This window comes from Pelmatolapia mariae, linkage group LG7 (genome assembly GCF_036321145.2).
Source record: "Pelmatolapia mariae isolate MD_Pm_ZW linkage group LG7, Pm_UMD_F_2, whole genome shotgun sequence".
Taxonomy (NCBI): Eukaryota; Metazoa; Chordata; class Actinopteri; order Cichliformes; family Cichlidae; genus Pelmatolapia; species Pelmatolapia mariae.
Window position 1 is genome coordinate 46141504 of NC_086233.1, and position 24408 is coordinate 46165911.

Sequence of the window (24408 nt, forward strand, 5' to 3'; positions counted from 1 at the left end):
AAGTACAACTATTATTTCCAAGGGTAGAAGGTAAACACAGAAAGTACCTAATGATTAAGGGAGATGCAGAGCTTCTTGGGTTCAAACCCAAGAAGGTTTATTTTCTGTGGAATTTGTAATTAGTTTTAACCCCTTAGAATTGTTTTTATCAGTGTGTTACATTTAGAAATTTTAAAATAATGACAGCCACCAGTGCTACCCTATGTTGCCTCCTTTTTAAGTTATCACATTCACAAGATTCTCAGAAAACGTACATACCTTGAGGTCGAGGTCACTGAGAGTCGAACTCTTCCAAGATTTTTAGTAGACACACCGACAGTATGAATTTGAAAATCCTACATTACCTCATTCTTGAATTATTGCATTCACAATATTTTCAGAACACTTGACCTCTGACCTCCTTTTCCTTGAAGTTGAGATCACTAAGATTCCAACTTGTCTAAGATTTTTAGTAGATGCACCTATAGTATCAGTTTGAAAATCCTAGGCGACTTTCTTGTCCAGTTATCGCATTCACATTTTTAGAAAACTTGGCCTCGAGTTTACTGCGATTATGCAAAAACCTTTGCACAAAAATAAGTACTGAAGACACATGACACAAATACCAGTTCACACTCAAAAATACAAGCATGGTAAACCACACACATAATTTTACTTGACAAAAACTCTTCCCTCTCACTCTCTTTCATTCTCACTCAAACAACGGAACTCTAATCTATTGAATGTGACTGCCTAACAAGCTCCTCTTTGTTTTTGCACCCATAAATTCAATTGAGGACAAAGCACACACACACGGACACACAGCAGAAGGAGTGGGAAAACCTACAAGGCTTTGCTCGAAGTGACGCACACTCATTACCATCATCACAGGGGATAATTAGTAAAAGAGGGTAAAAATAATGTGCCATCAGTCAAAACAAAGAGTGGGGAAGGACAAAACCGGTCAAAGGAAGAAAGAGAGTAAAAGAGGCGGGAGTTAGCAGAAAAAAGTCCATGGGAATTCTGAGTCAGGGAAAGTCATCAGTCTGTGTGCAGAGTGTAGCACAAACAGGTTTTAATGACTCGCCAAGCACACATACACACAAACACAGATACACACTTGCAAACACACAATCTTCATGTTAAATTGCCCGGTGACAGAAGCATTTGGAGAAGTAAACATTTTTAATAAGGAACTGAATATATTAAGACACTGCTTTCAGACACTGCTATTTGACTAATACCAAAAAAGTACATTAGAAAAATTGGTTGAACTTCAAGTCAAATCTGTACAGGATTAAAGGAATCTTTATGTGTAAAAACTCTGAAAGTGTTCAAGGAATTACATTGCCAAGGTATAAGTTCCTATATTCTCTTCTGAGAGAGCCACAGGCAACAATAAGTAATCATTTTTAAGTAAAAATTAGTTTTACTTTATTTAAGCTCTTCTTTGTTCAATGTTAAGTTTTTAACGTCAAACCTTAAGCTACTAGTAAAGCTTAGTCACACTTTATGATACTTTTAAGAAGTGCCATGAAATTGAGGGTGAATGGCGTGGTAACACAGGATAGCATTTTCCCACACTTTAACAATTGTTAAAGCACTTGTTAAGATTTTCCCATAGTGAAACTCATCCCTTCCAGCCAAATGTCACAAATTTGGTGTGCCAGGAAAAGCTTAATGTTGGTTGCTGAGCACGGCACCGTTGCCAATATGTTTGTCAGTATGTCATTTTACTGTTTATTTACTGAGCCCATCACAGAGGGTGCAAATGTGGACCTAAATGCAGCTCATTATCCACGAATAAACCTGCCTCAGCGAAAAACAGCTTTCCAAAGCAGTAAAATCTTTCGCGTTAACATTGTTGTATGAAGTGCTCATTCCCTTTTAATAGAACTATAATTCAAATTTCACTGCAAGAATCATATTTCGTTCATTCATCTGTGGCTGAATGAATGCATTCAAATGGATATAATCCCTTGATTTTACTAATTTGGAAGAAGGGAAAGCGAGGGAATAACATGCAGAAAAAGGTCCCCAGTTGAATTCAAACTGGAGACACTGCATTTACACGTGCAGTACATCTAGGAAACCTCACCTGCATACGTGCATGTCATCATTCTAACTGCAAGCACGATAACTCGAAAAGATTTGAGTGAATTCTGATAAAACTTTGCATCGTATAGCATTAAAATTTGCCTTTCATCTTCAAGGCCAACTGGACCTATAATTCTTAGTGTGGAGTGTATTGTCAACATATAGAAAGTACCATATAAAACTTAAAATATCATGTCACATTTGACCTCTGACCTCTCCTACATGGTCAATAGATTGATGTGTAGGTCAAAGTGATAATAATGCTATATAGAGCTCTTTAAACCTGTTTCTTACTGTCATTGTCTGTATTGACAACATATAAGCATATAGGGAACAATATTTGGAGATTCTAAATATTAAAATAAATTAATATTAAGTTATTTTAATATGAGTTTTTATGTACATGGCAGTTACATTAAGTGTTTAAAAATAATAATTTTGAAAAAAAAAACATGTACAATGTTTCAGAAAAAGTAGAATTTTTTTGGAAAGCAAAATAAATTTGTGATTAGAAACTTCATTTTGACTTCATATTTATTACTAACAATTTAAACAAATAAATGCTGCACATAATTTATGTCCACATAAACAAAAAATAATAAAAAAAATTATTGTCTGTCAGGTATTTTAAAATGGGTTTCAACAGGGCAAATAACAAAAGCTTGCACTTTGCACATGTTTTTACTGGACAACAAACGTTTTAAAGCAATGTTTAAAAAGAACAAAGAAAGAAAATTGAATATATAGAAAATGCAGTACTATTCCTTTAAGTAAGTTTAAAATCTGCCCAGAGACTGAGCTGTGTGGTGGAGGTTGCCGGTCTTGGATTTAGTTTGGTTTTTCCCTGTTTTTCAAGATCTTCTCCTATTATCAGCAGAGACCACTGGCTCACAATGGCGGCAGACAGCAAAGTCATGGGTCATTTCCTTTTCTCTGCACAGAATGTAGATTCACGCTAGTGGTCAGCTGGTCAGCAGTTCACTGTGTGTTCAAGTGCAACATCTTTGTACAGGCTGAGCACTGGCACAAAGCCTTTGATCAGTGAGCTTTTGTTTGTGCTAGTTGGTTGAGATCCACGTGCGTCACTGGGGATGTCAAAGAGGATCTGGAGGCCACCAACAAAGCAGGTTGTCACCTGTCACACACCCAGTCAGATGGGTTATACCATTACCAGCCACGCGAACTTGGTCTACCACACTACTCTAGCTCCTGCTTCTCTGCTGTCATTTACAGCATCTTTTATGACAAAATAATCCACTCCAGGGTGGGATTATAGGGTAGGAAGGTTTTACATGTACAATATAATTGCTTCAAGTGACATATTAAGAACGACAGGGCTTCAAAACAGCCTTTGCGCCTTTTAAAAAAAGGCATATAAAATTTGGCACTTAAATAACAGACACAGACGTCTGCAATGCTATTATTGTTTATGGGTATATGGCTCTTTGTTTGAATGACTGAGTAGGGTTTTTATTGTGTTGTAACAACTATTATTCATTGACTGGCACTAGGCATTGCAACTGGGCTTTTCTCAGTCCATAAAGTACGTAGATAAAGTGAAATAAAACCAAGGCTGGGATAATTATTTAAAAAAAATAAACAGTACTTAAAACCTACATAATAAATAGCGCATTCAAAGTCTTTAGTCCTCGAGAAAAACAACGTGTGATCGTTTTGTTTGTTTGTTTTTTTAATTTAGGCCTTGGTTAAAATTCACAATCCCACTATTTTATAAAGAGTATGGAGCACCAGATCTAGGTGTTAAGTGTGACTGTGGCATATTATATTGGTGTGGAGTAATTTTTGGTATTGAATAGTTTTGGAACGATATTCTTTGGAAGAATAAACTAAACCCTGTGCAGCGGAGACACAGGTTCAGTGAGTGAAATGTAATGCTCAGTGCTTCACTTTCACCAAGCACCAACATGGACGCCTCAATGTGGAGCCTGACACATGTTTCAACGTTTCAGATCCATATTTGCATGCTCTGCAGTCTGCAGTGTACCCCTCAGTGTGCATACATTATGGGCCACAATCAGACCAGTAAAACTGCCCTAACATGTCTGAATATAAGAAAAATACGTGAAATTTGACAGTACATGTTAGTTTTTCTACATAATAAAGAAATACCCTTGTAGTAAACTAAAGAAATTTGTCAACATGACTTTTTGGGCTTAAACTGTAAGAAACAAATAAGTGTAAAACTATAGAAAAAGTACTGTTGTCTCATTGTGGACACTGTGGTAAAAAAACAAACAAAAAAAACTCCAGAACATCTTTGTTAACTGACAGAATATTTTTTCCTCTTCTTTATTTTATCTAAAGCCACTGTAAAAATCAATAACTTCAATACTAGATGACAGTGAAAAAATTATCTATTTCTTATTTACTTTAGAATAAATGGCCTTTGTTGTGGGGGGAGATGTTGTTCTTTATGAGTACCAAAAGCTTTAAAACTTATGAAAATACTATTTAAAGTCCAAAATGAATGCACTTTATTCTTTCACATTTTCCAAAGCTTTCCAGTGGAGCCAAACTGTGGTCTTTGGCAGGCCGATTCTAGCCCCCGGGCCTTATGTTTGACACCCCTGATCTATACTAAAACTATGTTTGCATACCAACACGTATTTGTTTTGCATATCAATGGACAGCTTGTGTCTGCTAGACGTTCCCAGTACCGCACAGTGGTGACTAGTTGCTTCTATTCACTGCACTCTCAGGAGGGCCTGCCCTGTGTATAAGAAGCCCTTAATTGCGGCTTGATGGAAAACACTAATACACCTCGTAAAAAACACTTAAGGCTGGTACAATTACTCTTTCCAGCAGACAAAGCCAAGAAAACACACCATGCAATGCACTCCTTAAGTGATCAGGCTGCTCAGCAACAAACAGGCAGCAATCAATCCAAACCACTGTTTGTTTTTCTTGCGTCTTTAAAGCTGAACTATGCGCAATTGTATTTAAAACAAATTTTAAAAAGCCACCAAAAAGAATAATGGGTTCATAACTATAAATCTGTTTGACATGTAGACAGAGTTGGGGTTGCATTATTAATTGCCCCACATTAGAACGCTTGTTTAGACCCATAAAAATATCCTCTTGGCTGTTAGTCATTGGGCCTGCAAAGAGACAAAAATAGAAAGACACTGAGCCTGTGGGTATTTTGTCACAGTCATGCTAAGCAATCAACTGTGCATGCTACAACCATAAGAGCCATAAGATAAGGTTGCACTTTAAAAAACACACACACTGCAGGCCATTAACCATTTGGGGACTATGAATGATTAATCTTGTTGCTCAGTGGTCCCGTGTACTAACTGAATTAGTACCGAGGTCGCGACAGTCCCAACACACTTCCAGTCCCATTACACTTAAGTCTCAGGAGCTTTTTTCTTTTTGAATGGTAAACTTAAGTAATATCAATTTTTTTAAAAAAAAAAGGAGCAGGGTTTTGCAGACAGGATTCTGGATGAATCACACCAAGCTAAATACACTCAAACATGGAAAATGTAGCTTGGAGCTACATTTATCTGTGTTGAAGAAGAAAAAATAATGTGTGAGTAAATGCCTGTTTGGACATGTTTGTGTGTGTGTGTGTGTGTGTGTGTGTGTGTGTGTGTGTGTGTGTGTGTGTGTGTGTGTGTGTGTCTTTGGGGGATGGGTTGGTGGGGTGGGGGTAAAAGGGATGCTTGCATGTGTGTGTCAGCTCTTCTCCTGCCGCAGAAAATCCCGTGATACAGCAACCACACATGCCTGATTGCATGCCCAGTGCAGGCAGTGACTCAGACACCTCTTTCATGGAGGTTCAGCAGATATGCTCCAGGCTGCATGCGTTTTCGCTTTAAGGCTGCTAGCGCAGCGTACATCAGACACAGTGATGCGAACTGGATGAGTGGATTTACCCTTAGGTAAATGTCCGTGCGCAATAGCCGTGATGAGTGTGTGTGTAATCCAAAAGAGGTGACCACTAATAAGTGACTAGCAGAGTGACCCTGTGGTCTCCTGAAAGAGCCAATGTGCTGCGGCTGAAAAAAAATTTGCACACACACGCACGCATATGCATGTACGAATGTTCATTTATGGGTCAGTCTGTGTCTGCGTGTGCGTATTACTGTGTATAAGCATGTATCATAATGACCACCACCCCCTCATTACCTCCATCATGGCTGGAAACAATCAGCCACTCTGCCCGAGCTGTAGGCCAGGCTCAGGCATTGCAGACCTACAGACCTAGCATTAGAGAAGCCTCGATCACCACAGCCTGGCTGGCCTCAGATTGGATCCAGCTTTCTAAACTAGCAGTATAATCTCAGACACCCAAATCAAAATAGCCCTTTCCCCCCATTTCAACCATACATGCTGGATGCCTTGACATTAAATATATTGATTGCCATATACTGTCAGCATGCAACTCTTACGTTCAGCTTTGGAAAAAGTGAGTTCAGCCACTATTAATGTATTATTAATATGATTTGTGAAGGCTATTAAAGCATGGATCTAACGGGTATACAAGAGCGCTTAGGTAGTGCCACATATTCTGTATGCGCTTATACCATCATGCAATATGTAAGAGCACAGGACTTTTTCTTTCAGCTGCTCCCTTTAGGGGTTGCCACAGTGAATCATCTACCACCATCTCAGCCTATGCTTAGGACCCTCCTCTGTCACACCAACCCTCTACATGTCCTCTTTCACTTAATCCAAAACAGTTTGAGAGGATTTGAGCTTTGCAGCATTGTGTGTTATCCTCTTGGAAGCAGCCACCAGAAGATAGGTGCACTCTGGTCACATACTCAGACAGGCTGTGTGGTTTAAACAACATTCACCTGTATGCAGAGAAAATATCCTCCCCATGCAGTACCACCATCAACCTGAAGGTACTGTAGGATGGATCCCCATTGTTTAGGCCACATTCTCACCCTACAATCGGAATGTCACAGCAGAAATCGAGACTCAAACTAGGAAACATTTTCTCAATCTTTTACTCAGAGCAACACCAGCTTAATCTTGGTAACCTCAATTACTAAGACACTTCTACCCAGATCACTCAAATTAGCTGGGTGGCCAGTTTTAGGAAGACTCCTGGTGGTTCTAAACTTCTACCATTTATGGATGATGGATCTGTGCCTCGATACAATCTTGTTGGAGGTCTACAGACAATTCCTTGGACTTCGTGACTTGGCTTGTGCTTTTGTGTGTACCTTTTCAAATCACATCCACAGGCGGACTCCCAATCAAGTTGTAGAAACATCTGACAGATGATCAGCGGAAACAGGATGTACCTGAGCTCGATTTTGAGTGCCACAGCAAACGCTTTGAATACCTATGTACATGTTATATTTTTGTATTTATTTTTAATAAATTTGCAAGAATTTTAAGCAAACTTATTCACTTTCTCATGATGGGGTACTGTGTGTAGAATGAATGTATCTATGAATGTAATCTATTTGGGAATGTAGCATGACAAAATGTGGAACTAGGGAAACGCTGGGAATACTTTCAGGATCCACGATATCATGATCTCATCATCACATCACTTTCTCATAATTTCCTCAACCAGATTTTTAAACTTCACGTAAAATATATTCTAAAATATAGATAAATCATAATTAAAAAATTATATTACTAAGTAACACGCTCTGTTTTCCAAACTCTGTGTTGTAGAAATCCTGACTAATTAGACTTGACCTACTTCTGTTGCTGTATGCATTCTTGTCTTTTCAAAGTGGTATGTAGGTCACTGTTACATAACCTAGGCATTATGTAAGACATTATAGAAAACTTACTGTAATTTAAAAATATTCATAAGTGCTGTTATTCCTCTGCTGTTAAAAAAAAAGAAATGCGATATTAGAGTTTCATTTTACGGAAGACAGGAAACTAATTGACGAAGGATGCAGCAGCTAAGCCACCAAGCGTTCTTGGCAGGTGGAAGTGCAGCTTTGTTAGACAACACTGTGTGCTTTCTTCAGCTGAACTACCTTTCAACAGCCCAACAGCTGATGAGAAGAGACTCACCTCTAAAGCTCTGACACAAGCTTAGGCCCTTGTGACTAATAACCACATATATCCACATAATAGAGATTCAACGATGATCTTTTATATGTATCTAGCATACAGGTATGCCCTAACTCACAATACTTATATGAGGACTGCCTCACAAAAGTCGTAAAAAGGTAAGGGACAAAAACATACACACACAGACACACTCTGTTCAGATGACAGTGAGAGCAGGCCAGGCTGTTATTCTAGTACAGGCTGGCCGAACTGACCGTGTAATCTCCAGGGTGGAGTCCATATTGGGTTTCTAGGCAATTCACTGTTTTTGGCCGGCTTGTTTTGTGATTTAGCTACAGAGAGAAAAAAGCGAGAGAGTAAGGGAGGGAGGGAGAGATGCAGAAAGAGCAAGAGAGAGAAAGAGAACAACAAGTGTGGGTTGTTTTTCTTTCTGCCCAGCATATTGTTGATGAGTTGTAATGCAGTGTAATACAAGTGGTGGTTAACCTCAAAGGCCAAGAGAAGAGATGCAGTGAGAGGGGTAAAGGAAAGAAAAGAACGCCAAAACAAAAGAAGCATTGGGATCAAATGAAAGAAACAGAACTGAAGTAATAAAGAAACATAAGAGGAGACAGATTTAGCAAGACGCTTAAAGGAGCAGCGATGCTGGTGCTTTCTGTACATGTTGTTTACAGTCAAAGGAGGAACGTGGTATTCGGAAGGAGGACTTACTGCACATGGCAATGTGACGGCTTGTGACTTGCAACAGATACAATCTATCATTGTTGAGCCATGGGCAATGAGGCTACAAAGGCTGTGAAATGCCCGTCCTGACAATAGCGTCTTATAATACCTTAAAGAAACAGTAGAGGCATTGACACATCAGATTTCTTTAGTTTTATTTAGTGCTTTCTCTTCATTTGTGATCAGGGTAAGCTTATGCATTCATATTCTTTAGAATAAAGTCCCTCTGGCTTTGAAAATATACTGTTTGAGGGAAATAATTATTTGATCCCCTGCTGAAATTTTTCACTTACAAAGTAATGAACAGTCTCTAATTTTTTTATGACAGCTTAACTTTAATGGAGAAAGACAGAAAATCGACCAATAATAATAAAAACAAAAAACACATTAAATAAAAGTCATAAACTGATTTGCATGTCACTGAGGCATTTTATACCCAAGCGAAACACGACTTTGCACTTGATAGAGAAATCCTTGTTGGCAAGCATGAGATTTTTCTTGTAGTTTCTCATGAGGTTTGCGTACATTTTTGGTTTACTCTTCTTTACAGAAACGTTTCAGCTCTCTCCACAGAATATCTTATAGGACTGAGGTCTGTCTAGCAAACTCCATGACTAATGCCCTTTTTCTTTAGGCACTTGTTTGTTGCCTTGGTGGTATGTTTTGGGTCACTGTCATGTTGGAAGACCCATCTACGACCCATCTTCAGTTTTCTAGCTGAGGAAAGGAGGTTTTTCTCCAAAGTTTGATGGTACGTGGCTCATTGGTCCATTGTCCCCTCAGTGTAGTGAAGTCCTGTACCCTTAGCAGAAAAACTGCTCCAAAGAAAAATGTTTCCACCTCTGTGCTTTACCGTGGAGATGGCATTCTTTTGGTCATATTCGGTATTTCAGTCAACAAACACCCTGACATCTTGGACATGTCTAGTGGTGGAAAAGCTGAAATGGAAGAAACTGATTCTGCAAGCAGGTATGCCACACAGACACGCAGTCAATCTGTGGGAGGCAGCATTCTGGCTGGGTGGCAGGACATCGAGTAATTCAGCTAGATCAAATATAAAAATGAGAGCAAACATATAAATTCTGCAGGGCATCAAAGAATTGCTTCTCTACGGTATATAAGGTGTATAAGCAGTTAATCAAGCAAATTAATCAACATTTCACACCCTGAATTTCTTGTCAAAGTTCTAACTAAACTGTTAAAGAAAATGAAAATAGGCATCCCTAATTACCTATCAATAAATCCTTGCTGTGCTGCACAAGAGCAAAAAAGAAAAGAGCGCTGTCATAATTTGGCAGCCATCTGCCATCTGAGCACGCTGTTGCAGAAATGGTCCGGTCTCAACGGCTGCTGTGACAGTTGATGGACATGTTGTTGGCCAGCAGGTCACCGACGAGCTTCTCAAGTGTGTACACAGACGCAGAGCACCTGCATTCCCACAGTAGTCCAAGTCAGCACTCACAGACCATCCCCCTCTTGACACTATCAGAAAGGGAGGGATGGAGCAAGTTTGTGTAAGGAGGGGGGGGTAAGAAACCCTTTGAGAGAAGGCAGTGATTTAAACCATTCTCCCATGGGTGAGGGCAGCTGGGAGGGCCTGGTGGAGCGGTGGGAGTAGAGCAGCGCGGGAGGGGAGCGATGGAGGGAGAGAAGAGCGAGAGGATGTAGGGAGGAGATGGCGATCCAGCTGAGGCAGCAGAGGCCCGGTGCCAAGGACAGGCTCACATACGCACAGACTCTCTCTCTCACACACACACACACATGCACACACACACACACACACGCGCACAGAAGCTTACCCTGAAGTCAAACATAGCCACACGCTCAAACGCACAGCCGTGCACACACACACTCTCCGATGCGTGCAAATATACAAGTGCACACAGGCACTCAAGAGCGCAGAGATTGAGTGCCTGTGTCACCCTCGCTCCTTCAGAGGAAACTCTTGTCGCTTCCCTCTTCACCTCCCTCTCAAGCTGTGCACAACCTCCTGTCAGCTGAGACAAACTGACAAGACAAGACACACAGTTACACAGACGGACAAAATGGGTTCTATTGTGTTCTAATGACCAAGCCTGCTGTGATGACCTTTGACCAACCCCCCAGACACAGCCTGCATGGCTAGAGGTAGAGACTGGTGGGAATGACCTCTGGCACTATGCTGACCTTTTTGATGTTCACTTCTCACCACAAGCTGCTATGAATACACTTCATGTTTCCGTGTGTGTGTGTGTGTGTGTGTGCTTGCTGTGTTTATTATTTTACTACTGATATAAGACTAACTGACAGGGCATTTACACAGGTGCTAAGTGCTAAGAGTTCTAAAAAGTAAGGTAAAATTTCATCACAGTAGTATTCACAATAGTCTTGATGTGCATTTTCTGCAGTGGAAACACTGTGTGGTCCACTCAGAATAAAAGCAAAATAAGGAACAGGACAGCGGTGGTTGTTTTCTTAATGCTGTTGGTACCCACATGACACGAGGAGACTGCTAATATTATGTAAAGTTTGTGCAAGACTTCTCTTGTGACTCTCATGCCATCTCTATTCAAAGGCATCAATATTACAACACTGTTTTTGTGTTTTTTTAGCCGTTAATAGTGCTTCTATCCATGCTTGGACTATGTCGAAAGTTTCCTGGAAGGAGGGCCCTCAGGAAGGCAAGTGGGCATAGTGTCATTTACGGAAAATTGACTGTAGCACAACAAAGGAGCTTATCTGTATCGCTGAAAACCAAAGGCCAGGAATAACATTCGCAACTCACAGCAGACAATTGAAAAGACTTTGTATTACTACAGCTTCTTGTGACAGTGCTGCTACATTTATTTTTCTTATTTCATAGTGTAATCTTCAAGTGCTTTATCCAACACATGCTCTCTGTTGAAATTACCTGCTAATTATATTCACAGTATTCATTCATTTTGTTTTGCTAAATAGCATAGCTCGTAGCTGAGTTGTTAGCAGCATGGCTTCTTCACCTTTCCCTCCATCACTTTCCTGTTCAGCGTGTGAAATTTTAAGTAATAAACACAGTTGTGAAGGCTAGGCTTGGTGAATTAGAGACGCAGCTCCGGAAAAAAATCCTGTAGCCAGCCAGACCCCTGTAGTTGGTGCAGGTGAAGAGGGAGGGTAGGTCACCCCAGCAGATTGTCCAGAGCAGCTGGGAAAACAGGCCGGCTAGGTGACGGTAAGAACGGGGAGAGTAAGGATGGGTGACTGAACCTTTAGCTTTGAGGCCCCTCTTCTGTGGAACCAGCTCCCAGAGACAGATCTTTTAAGATTAGGCTTAAAACTTTCCTTTTTGAAAAAGCATTTAGTTAGGGCTGGATCAGGTGACCATGAATGCTCCCTGCAGTACGTCTAGGCTGCTGGGGACTGTTTCTTCTTCACTCACCTTTTTCCCTCATTGTGTGCTTACAGAGAACTCTGCATTTAATCATTAGTTATTCTTAATCTCTGGCTGTCTTCCACAGTGTGTCTGTTGTCTTGTCTCCCTCCCCTCACCCCCCAGCCAGTTGCAGTGGTTTGGGGTGAGGGGCTGGTTCTACTGGACGTTTCTGCCTATTAAAAGGAAGTTTTTCCTTCCCATTGTTGCCAAGTGCTTGCTAATAGAGAGGTGTCTGATTGTTGGGGTTATATTTGTATTACTGTAGGATTGTACCTTACAATATAAAGTGCCTTGCAGCAACTGCTGTTGTGACTAAAAAATGGTAGCACAGGACTTAAAGCAGGAAGTTCAGATAAAATGGACTTGGTAGTAATGATATGATTATTAATGAATAACATTTAAGACAGGATCCCGCTCTTACCTCTGTACAGTTGCTGATGATGACTTTATAACACAGGATGGGGGACCTTTTTAGAAGGGTTGTAAATATGCTTCTACCACCGATGGCTCCATTTACTGATTTGGCCTCAAAAAGCAGTTTCCTGATTTTATCCATTGTATTATGCTAGACTATAAGAAAGGCCTGTATCCTGTGTGGACTACAATGTTAATTGCACAAGACTGAAAGGTGTGCCGCACTGCCCCGAGGTATAGAAAAAATCCATTTCCATAAAGTGATTAGTCACTTACCAAAAAGAAAACTCAACGTGGGATACAGGCAGGCTTATTAGGTGTTTTGAAAAACCTGACTCTATTAAAGCAAATGGGAAACTTGACTTGGCCTAAACACATAGGTGTGCACGCACACACACACACACACACACACACACACACACACACACACACACACACACACACACACACACACACACACACGTTACTATGGGCAGTAGCAAACCTACTGTTGCCTGAAGGATATGTCTGGGCACAGAGTACTATAGGGCCAATGTCTGAACCACAAGTGGCCTAGTCAAATCTTTACACAGCCATAAACACGCCTGCATTAGTAACAGCCACTTAAAATTATTCCATGAACTAAGGTTCGAGCCTGCATGGCACAACACTCAGCAACAAATTTACCTTATCCTATTTTTAATCTTCTCCTGCATAATGGGGTGGAAATGCTCGTCTGTCTGCCTGTCAGACGGTTCTCCACTTGGTTTCAGAGTGAAAGATCCGAGCACTTAGCATATGGAGTGGAATGAAATGCTGCACGGACAATAAGGCCAACAGATGACCTTATCCCTTTTCCTCTTGTGCGATCATGGACTTGAAAATTTGTCTGAATTAATGTTAATTACCAAATGTGCTAACACACAAAAGTAACATGGTAACTCATAAGGTCTGTTTAGAGTCGACATTTTCACATGTTCACATTTAGCTAAAGTAACTCAAGAGTTTGTGGACTCAACAATGTCACTCATTCATCCATTTGCTATAGACGTTCATCCTTTAGGGGGTTTGGAGTCTGCATGTTCTAACTGTGTTTTCTATGGGTGCTCAGCTTCTCCCCCACAGTTCAAAGACATGCATGTTAGGGTAATAGGAAAATTCGCTTTAGGTGTAAGTGGGAGCATGCACAGTTGCCTGTCTCTTGTATTAGCTTGATGATTGACTGCTAAGCTGTCCAGAGCACCTCCCACCTCTTGCATTTGGTCAGCTGGAATAGGTTCCAGCCCCCCATCACCCTCTACAGGATAAAGTTGGGATAGCTAATGGAGAGATGATTAAAAAATCTTTTTTCCCCCAACATTTATTTTAAGTGGCCTACAAATGAAGAATGAAATAAAAGTTCATATATTAGTAGTGCCAGAACTGAATTACTGCTAATATAAAAAAATCAGGTCACAGGTTTTTAACAAAAACTGGAATTAAAACAAAAAGCATTAAACAAAATTAAGGATTTAACAAAGTATTACTGCTGATAGGAAATGCTGATTCATCAATACCCAGCTGATAAGGGGTATAGGCAGTCATAGGCAGAAAATACACAGTTACAGCAACACATACAGAATGCATATACTGCCCATTATACGTCCCCCGGGTACCAGTTTGACTTAACGGCAGTGACATTTACACTGATGGCTTCTGGAGTAATTTACACAGCTTGGTATTATTCACAGCTGGTTTACTGTTCCATGCAGTAGACTGATTTAATAGCACTCCAAAGTAGGGTGGCACCAGGGCTACTTAGCAGTGTGTATTAGCAAGACTGCAGGTCCCAATAAAACACAGACCCCTGTTTCACGAACTGTATATTGACCCTTTCATAACCTACTTAAATAAGCTCACACCTCCATGCTGATAATGAACTGGTCCGTGTAGTGCATTAGTGGTCAGGTCCAACCAAAAGTAGCAGGGGGCATTTTGCCAAGGCCATAAAATATATGTGCAAAAAAATATATCCCAGGGCCCTGCAAAAGTTGGGCAATTAAAATGGAAATGCAGCATGGGTATTCGCAGCCAATGAACTAGCCCAAAGTGGGTTCTAGAGAAAAGCAGAAAGCAATTCACAGGAGAGGGTGGGGGGGCAGCTGACAAGACACAGTAGGGTAGGGTAGAACATGATTTAGAAACCGTGATTGAGACTGCAGACCTATAATCCTAAAGGCACAGAACGATGCAAACGCAGGGAAAGATGAAGGGGCAAGCTCTGGGAACGAGAGCCACAGGGGAAAAAAAAAAAGAAAAGATTGTGACAGGAGGTAAAAAAAATAGGGAGTGTGAGCAAAACAGAGATAGAGAGAGAAAGAGACACAAAGGCAGAGAGAGACTGCGAGATGGAGAGCGAGTAGCCAGACATGCAGGCAGACTGTCCGTCTCTGGTTTGTGGGAATGTGGTAAAGACACAGTAGTAGGCAGGGTCCCGGCTCTGAAATTAGAGAGTGGCGCTAAGAGAAGGGAGCCAGAGCCAAGGGCCGTCTGGGAGCTGCCAGGGGCTGCATCCCCAGCGCACTGCCGAAACATGATTTACTGCCGGGCCGCACTACAAACAACACGCTGCTGCTCTTGGTGCACTATCTAGCTCACTCAGCAGCACACCACCCACTGCATGCTATCAAGTTCGCAGAGCTATAAAGATACCACATCAACAGTGGGAAGTGTAGATGTGAGAAAGACCACTTCAGCTACAGGGAGGCAAAGTGAGTCAAAGAAAGGGCGCCAAGATCAGAGACGAGGCTGAAAAAAAGGCCGCAAAAATAGCCACGAAGGGCTGCGGTGTTGTATGTGTGTTGCTACAGGTACCACTGAGGAGATTAAATGTAACACTGTGTGTTTATTAGACCTCAAAACATGGCGCAGGAATTTATGATCCTAATAGAAATCATTTTACATCTATAGAAAATGTTTAAAAATTGCTGTCATTTTGCTTCTTTGTATTGTATTGATGATTTGCAGGAGCTTTAAACCCGCTGCTATGACACAGCATGTCAATCCAAGATAGGTGTTACTGGATTCTCAGCTGAAATTATTGGAGATAAATTATTTTTTAAAAAAGACGATGGTGTAGAAGAGAATTACTGGGCCTAGCTAGGACAATTAAAAAATGCTTCCTGTGTGCTGCACAAGCACATGTGCTAGGATAAATCTGTTTTGCACAGCTGTGAGCAGTCACTTAGATGACATCTGTACAAAAGACAATTCAAGCATCTAGATTTAAAGGAATACAGCAGGAGCTGCCGGGATGTTGTGTTCTGCAACTATCGCCAAGACAAGTCCAGACAGGCATGGGGATTCTGCATGTGCTTATCCGTGGCACCGGGCAGCAACACTGCAGCAACTACACCGAAGCCGCGAGCTCCAGGATTTGTAATGTTTGAGTGTGTGGTCTGGGTACAGCTCATGCGCTCGTGGGGACCTAAACATGTTTACACGGTGACATTATGGGGACATCATGTTGTGCGGAAAAAAAGCGAGCCTCCATAACACAAATCATTCAACGTTAACGCAAATACATATTTAAAGGTTAGGTCTGGGTTAAGGTTACAGTAAAAGGTTAGGCAAGTAGTTGTTATGATAAAGTCTGGAGTGAGTCTACAGGAAATGAATGTGAGTCAATGGACGCATAACTGTGTGCGTGTGTGTGCATGTGTGTGTTGCACGTGCTTCCTTTGCCAAGTTTCCTCTCTTTGTTTGGACTGGTCCGGTCAGTCCGACCCCCACTGAGTGCAGAGCAACCAAACACACACATATATCAAAACACGGGACAACAACAGACAGGGTGCTCTTGGAGAAAAACAGGTAATAGAAACAAGAGCAAAGGGGATGAAACACCAAGCAAAACAGAACGAGAGTGGGGGGGACTCGTAAGATAAAGGCAGACAGACAAGCAAACGGAGTGACACAAATGACCCAGAGAGAGGAAAAGGAGGATGCACGGGGCACTTTTATCACTCTTAGTTAAGATAAGTATTTAATTGTATTCCCCAAAGATAAGACGAGGTATGAATTTAAGAGACATAACTCAAAATCCACGACAGATTAAACTGCCTTTTTTTCATACCAGCGGTGAAACTCACAAATGATGTTTCGGCATCATTAAGTCGCTTTATTGCAGTAATCACAAATCAGAAGTGTCGCACAAGGATTGAGGTTTGCCGATTGCCCCCCCTTTTCCACTGAGGCCAAAATGAGACTGAAGATACAGGCAGCTCATTATGCCGTAGCGGTTTTGTCTGTAAAGAAATATTTCTTTCTATTAGCGTCTTTGATTTCTATGCATTAGTTCTGTTGTGACTTTAAAAGTAACGTTTTTGCAGAGAAAAATCCACGACACAAAGACAGTCCAGAGGGAATAACGAGTTCATATTGATGTGGGCTCAAATTGTTACAGCCCACACACAAAACAGAGAGAAACTTGATTGGATACAATGGGTTTATTGATGCGTGCAATGTAAATCATTATTCAATTTAAGGCATGAAATTCTGTTTTTCTCCCCCCTCTAGCCATTTCATCTCAGGCACAGGCCGTCCTGCACCGGCTCAACATATAATGAAGCTGTTGAGATCTGAGCGGGGATGAACAGCTTTGTGAATCTTTCTCTGTGTGTGTGTGCATTTGTATATTTATGTGTGCCTGAATATTCACTTGTATTTGCCTTAATGTTCAAATACGTATATATGTGCCTGCATGTTTACAGTACCAGGCCCTTGTCTCTAAAGCCCTGCAAATGCTCTGGGTCTGACCAGTCTAAACACACGCACACACAAACTACTGCCCCCCTCAGAGCTATGCTTTTAGAGACGTGGGGCCCTAAATGCCTTACAGATGGACTCCTAACAAACACAACACTCAGTCTCGGCCCTCAAGTATTCCCAGTATTTGGCTTTGCTGTAATTTACAACATACTTACCTAATTGAGACGCTATTAAGGTCAGAGCATGAATTCTTCTGTGTACGCCTCATGCTAATGCACATGATATAAGCGTGACATACACGGCACAGCATATTTGCCCTAATATAGCCGAGGAAGGTTAACCGCAAGTGTGATCTATGGTCTATGTAGTTTACTTAGAGCAACGCAAATAATGAATGATGTGTTGAGCAGACACATGGCTGTTCAGGTCTGGAGGGCACATTAGGGGGTTCTTTCCTAGACGCCGATGACGGTTTTACATCCACATTTTCAAACACAACTGACACTTTCATTGCTAAATTAGGCAGCACTAAATGTTAAATGAAAAAAGGGAAATTATTTCACTCTTTTCCCTTAATTTCTGTGTAAGTTCATGTCTAAATATGTAAACTGTTAATGCAGCACAGATTTTCAACACATGCAGAATGTGACGTAATTAGAAAAAAAATTACGTTAAAAACTGAAAATTAGTACTTCAAAAAAATGATATTAAACATTAGTTGATAGTGATCCAGTGATGGTATTTTCTTTGTATTTCACAAAATCTTTAATTGGGTTTGAATGACAAATGATTATGTCAGGGATTTGACATTTAAAAAGTGTTGTGTGAAGGTAGAGCGGGCGCTAGTATTTTTCGTTTTTTTAAATCTTGCAAAAAAATTTCATGAATTTCACAAAAACAAAATTCATATTACTTTACTAAAGGCTGCTCTAGGCTTATAATGTAATAATTTAATAATGTAAGGATTACACGTTAGTTTTAGTTGCCGAGCTGCTGCCGGGGAACAACATACTTCACCATATTGTTACACTGGATCTGAACTAAAAAGCAGGAGCTCGTTGCACAGGCTGGCTTTTACACAGTCTATAAAAGCATACTGTTGTAATTTCCCTGTCCTTTTTGTCTGTAAAGGGGAAAAAACAGTCCTGCTATAAAACTGTGGCATCATCCAAAAAACATGCAGCGAGCTCCCCTCTGAAAGGACACGCTGAAGCTTAAAGACACTGGCCACTGTTTGAGCTTGTCATTTGGGTATTTTTCATCGAGTGTGCCTGACAGAGAGATAACACGCTGTCACGGGGACTCATCCATCTTCGTTTCCAAGTCACTTCTGGAGAATTCAATCTTGAGAGTGCGGGGTTAGACACTTTGGTGATTAATCAACTCTTTGCTCGTGTGTGCGAGTGTAAGCGCAGAGACGTATACGTGTCTTTGTCTGTGTGTGATAAATCACTGTCTAACCCTGTACAGGACACACAATGCCAGAGCACTCTTCACCCCGCTGAAGATAAATTCATCTACAAGTGATATGCTGACAATACTTAGACAGGAAAATTGTTCCATCTTACTTACTCAGCTGCAGCATAAAGAGCTGTCAGAGAGGTGTATGTGTGGTGTTTTACAGGGGAGAGGAGAAAGTGGGAATTTGAAAATGAATGTAGCCCGAGGGTCATCGAGAGCAAGTATTCAGAAGAGGCATGGGAACACGGTAACATTAGGGTTGGTGAATAATTCCTTCGAGCTGTTTGAAGAGATCCTGTTCAAGGTTTCAGAAAGGTTTCACTTTGCTTGTGGCTTACCATTATGAGCAACATACAGGAGATGATGCAAGTTGGACATTACACAGTATTATGAAATGTAGGAAGTCATGCAACATAAACACAAGTGATAGCGGGGGAGACTGTATGGCAAACAATGTGCAACTGACAAGTGAACAACGGCTATCAGACGTGACAAATACAAAGGTAGAAAATCTCTTGTCACCTTCATGTCCAGCCTACACCAGTAATGGCATGGTCAGTGTATAGTGAGCATTACAGCATAGCTATAATACTCGAGATTAAACATTGTAATGGGAGAAAAAGGGGAAAAAATTATATTTACTTTTAGACAGAGCACAAAAGACATTTCGTTCTTAGTGATAACCAGGATTACACCATTCAGTCATTTTAATGTGTGTTTTCCTACCCAGGTATGCTTCAAGTAATTTGGCAGTCATGCTGAAAAATAAAGTTGTTGCCAATCAGACTGGCTTTTGGCACTTTTTATAGATTCAACTAACTGAGTGGACTGATATACTTGTTGCACAATGGTTGGCTGTTTTCAAGTTTTCCTACTAGAATTTTTCTTTCTACAGAGTTCTTCATGATCCTGATGAAGGGTCACAGGCTGAAAGCAATAAAGTTGTTTTTTATACTAAATGTGTTGCTGAAGTTTCGATCTCTATAGATTAAACTACAGGAGTGGAAATAATGATGGTTTTTTTCCCGACAGGCTGTTAATAACAAAGTGTCTAGCACAGAAGTTAAATTGTTTCTTTGCATAATTGTCTTTTATGTTTAGACACTACATTGGTTCGTGCCTTGAGATGTGCCTTTTTATGTTTGATGATGATTCACAGGTGATTCATAGGTCAGTGTTGCATGGTTCAACAAACTAAATAAAGACATTTCTTTAAAAATGGTTGAGGTACAAGGCTGGACTGAAAATTATTGAAGAAGCAGCCAGTGTCTAAAGAATTACTTTAAAAGCCCTTCAGAAGTCCTGGAGAACTATTGCTGAAGTCCAAAATAAATAAAAGAAAGTCTGGTTACTTAAGTAGAAATAAAATATAAAGAAATGAGTGATAACACTTGAGACTTTTGCAAAATACTGTATTTACTGTATCAAGTTTATCTATGAACAAAGATATCTGTAAAGTACCATACCAGTGATGCAGGCCTCACAGTGAATGTATCAAAGGTCACCAGGTTCATTCACCTGCTGTTTCAAAGAAAGGAAGATGAAGCCACCTTTTTCATTTATAACAGGTGCCTGAACACACAAGCGAGAAAGGATAGGGAGCGGGTGCATATTCAAAGAAAACAGTAATTATGAAGGACTGGCAGTTTGGGAAATAATGAATTTCTCTTGCTACTTTTGTATACCAGTTCATACGAATGCAGCTCTGATTACAGGAACATTGATTGGTTCCACATTGTTTTGGAGGAAAAGTAACCTGCATCCGTAGGCTTCCACTGATTTGTTTCCCAATTATGTCCCTCTCAGTTCCCCCTTTTTTACCTTTTTTGTCAATGCTGAGCCCCACAGACAAAAGAAGGGTAAGAGAGAAAAAGTGTGTCATAGGTAGGTAAGGCACTTCTCAACACGGGTTTGTGTTTCTAATCAGGAGATTGCGATCACAACATGTAGCCTGAAGCAAATGGGGTGTAACTCAATCTCTGAGGGAGGTCTGCAGGCTTGGAGGGCAAATTCGTTCACGATCATTACACTTCTCTCTGCAAAAAAGGGGCTCTGAGAACAGCGAGCGCTTGCAAACATTAGAGAGCAGCGGTGCTGATGAGTGCACAGAGATGGTAAGGTAAATACCAAAGGCAAGTGCGGGAAATCCTTAGCTGGCTGAGCTGAATAGAAAATAAGTGGCAGCAGAATGCATTGTTCTATTGTGTAGGAGTTGTTTTCATGTGAGAACGACTTGAGTATAAGGTTAGTCTTCAATTGTACACCGGTCCCATGGAAAGAAAAAAAAACACCCCAAAAAACCCACAAACCTACGTTCAAATCCAAGTATTCAACGGCTCAAACAACATGTGACCACACAGCCACACATTTCATACAACACGACTTAAAAGACATTATTAATCAGAAGCACGCCGTCGCAATCCAGCTGATACAACTCACAGAGGGGAAACGTCTATCACGGCTGGCATCGCGCTGGCTTCACGATGTTGTGCTCATTCCACTATGTTTAAAGGAGAGCACGCCTAGTCGCACATGAGCTTCGTAAGATAGCTGTTGCCTTTTGGCTTATGCCTCTCTGCACCTCCTTTATGTTTCCAATTTTTTTATATTCTTCATGGAAACATAAACATCCAAGAGCTGTCACAAGCCAATCTACACAGCACTACAGGAAAAAAAAGAAAAAGAAGAAGGGGTGGTGTGGAAAATCCTAAAAGCTACCCAGTAAGGTCAACTAAAAATACAGCATGAACAGACACACAAGTGCAGTGTAAACACAGCACTGATATTGATAAGGTGCATGTTTGGCACAGACTGACTGAAGCCAGCCACAATAGAGCTATTTAAAAAAAAAAAAGGAAGACGACTGCAGTACACTCATTCATCTGATACAGAGACACATGCTGGCAGACTCACACATCATTCTGCTTATGAACGAGATAGATAATCTAATCAGTTTACCACTCTTACTGTCAGACAAAACACACACGCTCGAGTGTGCCTACCTTATCTTCCAGCCTGATGAGACGAGCCCCAATAGTTGGGTATTCTTTATCTTCTCCTTTTCCTAAAAAGAAAAAAAGATAAAAGAAGGGAATATATATAAAATAATATATAATACGATCGGATAGTCCACTACATATTGCAAAGGTGATATAACTTCCAGTAAAAGGCCTGATAGGCCACTGTTCAGTGCTTCACACTTGGCAGTGACAGCTTAAAGTTTCATTCAGTCGTGCACACAGTAAAAGCTTGTAATAAAGACGTAAGTGAGCAAATACCCAACAGTTTCAGGAGTGTTTAGACTAAATCAAACCATTAAAAGTACGATCCTTACAAGAAAAACTAACGAAGTTCTAGTAATTAGAACTTATTAAGGACCCCATTCAGTGTTAATTTGCCTCATATTTTTTCAGCCTGCCTTACATCACATCCACGCTAACCGACTTCCTGTTGGAAAAGAGAGCTATTCTTGTTTTGTTTCGCCCCATCCAATTAGTGGCGCAGTGAAGTTTCCATCGCGCCGCTGTTATTTTTAGCTGGCATGGAAGCTGTGGGAGCTGCTGCTTGGGGCACTTAATTTAACATTGCACAATTAATTAAAGAAATGTGTTTATGTAATTCCTCTGACAACAACTCACACAAGCGCGCTAATATGCGCTCACCAGAATACCACCACGAGCAGGGTGCTTAAATTCCCATACTGGCAAACATTCGGACGTACATGCAGTCTTGCCCACACCCAAACTGAGAAATATACACACACAAGCATCAGGGAGCTCTCTTTCTCGCATATTTCGTCTGGCACAACTGATGAGCTGGTTATAAACACAGGGATGGAGCGAGGAGTGACGGCTGTCTATCAGATGGAGACCACTGGCGTTTGTTGCGTATTTACCTGGAAGAAACATGCCCGGCTTTCCCAGAGTGCCATCCAGCCTGACAAGGAAAGACAGAAGGAATTAGACAGCGAAAGGCAAAAACACAAAGCAGACACAGAAGAGGTTCGGCTGGATAAACACTTTATAGTGCCAATAAAATTAAACAAATGTCATCCGCTTCAACTGTATTTATACATCACTGCTTTCAGAGAGCGCACACATGCAAGCCTTAAAGGGGTTGGACAAATGGATGCTGTCCTCTTATTGAGATGTGAAGCTTTGAAAATAAACACTGAAACTCACAGTTTCACTTCTTATGTCGACTGGCATTTACAAATTCACTGAGGCAGAAGGAAAGCATTTGAATACAGTGTTCAGTGTAAGCCATTTGCATCTTTTCCTCACCTTAATCACACGTCTTTATGTGTTTATTATTCGTTTATGTTGGCAGACTAGTGGTCTTTGCAGTATTTTGGTGTGTTTGGGATAGTGTCTAATAGTGTCTTTTTTTTCTTTTAGATTTTATGGGGTAATAAAAAAAACTGTCAGCCTAACAGCACTTTCATGATTTAGTGTTGCTTTATAATGACTTAAAAACGTAACAGTGCATTGCCACGGGTCCGTGAATTACTGCAGGAGGTGTTACGAGGTCCAGGCGATGCACTTGCATGAATCAGACACAATACATCACCTCTCACTGACCTATAACGGCTAAGAGCCGTGTGTGTGTGTGTGTGTGTCAAAGAAAGAACATCTTCTTAAGTGAAGCAGAGAAAATCGCACGGAGAGGACAAAAGGTTTAACTTTCACAAGAACTGTATTTCACTGCAACTCAAAATAATGACTCTGCTCTTGTTATAAAGTACAACAAGGCAGAACAAATATGGGACCAGTGAGGCTCCTGTCTGTCCGATGAAGACTGCAGAGAATAGGATAAATGTCTATAAATGTTATAGAAAGTGCTAGCATTTGCAATGAGCACACTGTTTTGGCTGCACAACCCCAGTGTTTTATGACCCCCTAAAACTGAGTCTTTAAGAATTGATGCGGAGCATGAAAACGTTATTAGCGTAAATATAGCCAGAATTTACCAAATGAAAAATGGCCCAATGAGGACTCGGTACTTAAGAATCTATTTTTATTATTTATTTTTTTAACCAGGTTCCTCCCATAAAGATTAATGATTTTAAGTGAGACCTGGCCAATAGGGCAGCAACATAGCTACATAGAAACAGCCATCAGATTAAGAACATTGCATTTTACTCACAGAAAATGAGAGACAAATGTAATGATTCCGCCAGAAATGTAAACTTCTTCAGTGTAACAAGGGTGTGAATCTGAAGTTTGAAGCTTGGTGTAGAAAATCTACATGTTTTTTTGTCCAATTCTGGAGAAATCGACAGATCTGGGATTGTATTTCTTTGTTAACAGACATGACAAATAACAAGGAACAATATGGTTTTACAAGTAAAGGCATATCAGTGATTGAGGCATTGGATACATAGAGACATCCTAATGGCTTTATGCTTAATAAAGCTTATGGAAAGAACAACAAACAGCATAAAACAAAGTCAAAGGCACCACCTTCTCTGCAGCTCCTTGATGCGGACCATCATGTTGAGGTGACCCTGGGAATACTGTTCGATCACGTCTCGCACATCATAGGGCTTCCGAGCTTGCTGTTGATTCCAGCATGCACACACACAAAAACAAACACACACACAC

General features: G+C 40.7%; 1 protein-coding gene across 2 annotated transcripts in view; it reads right to left on the reverse strand.

Moving 5' to 3' along the window:
* The window catches only part of kcnq1.2 (potassium voltage-gated channel, KQT-like subfamily, member 1.2), a 184482-nt gene that overhangs the window by 52860 nt on the left and 107214 nt on the right, over positions 1 to 24408 (reverse strand). For both annotated transcript variants that reach the window (XM_063479285.1, XM_063479284.1), the window contains exons 16-18: positions 24268 to 24362; positions 22701 to 22741; positions 21808 to 21869 (exon numbers count right to left, since the gene is read on the reverse strand). In XM_063479285.1, the coding sequence (XP_063335355.1) occupies positions 21808 to 21869; positions 22701 to 22741; positions 24268 to 24362 (198 nt within the window). The remainder of the gene's footprint in view (positions 1 to 21807; positions 21870 to 22700; positions 22742 to 24267; positions 24363 to 24408) is intronic.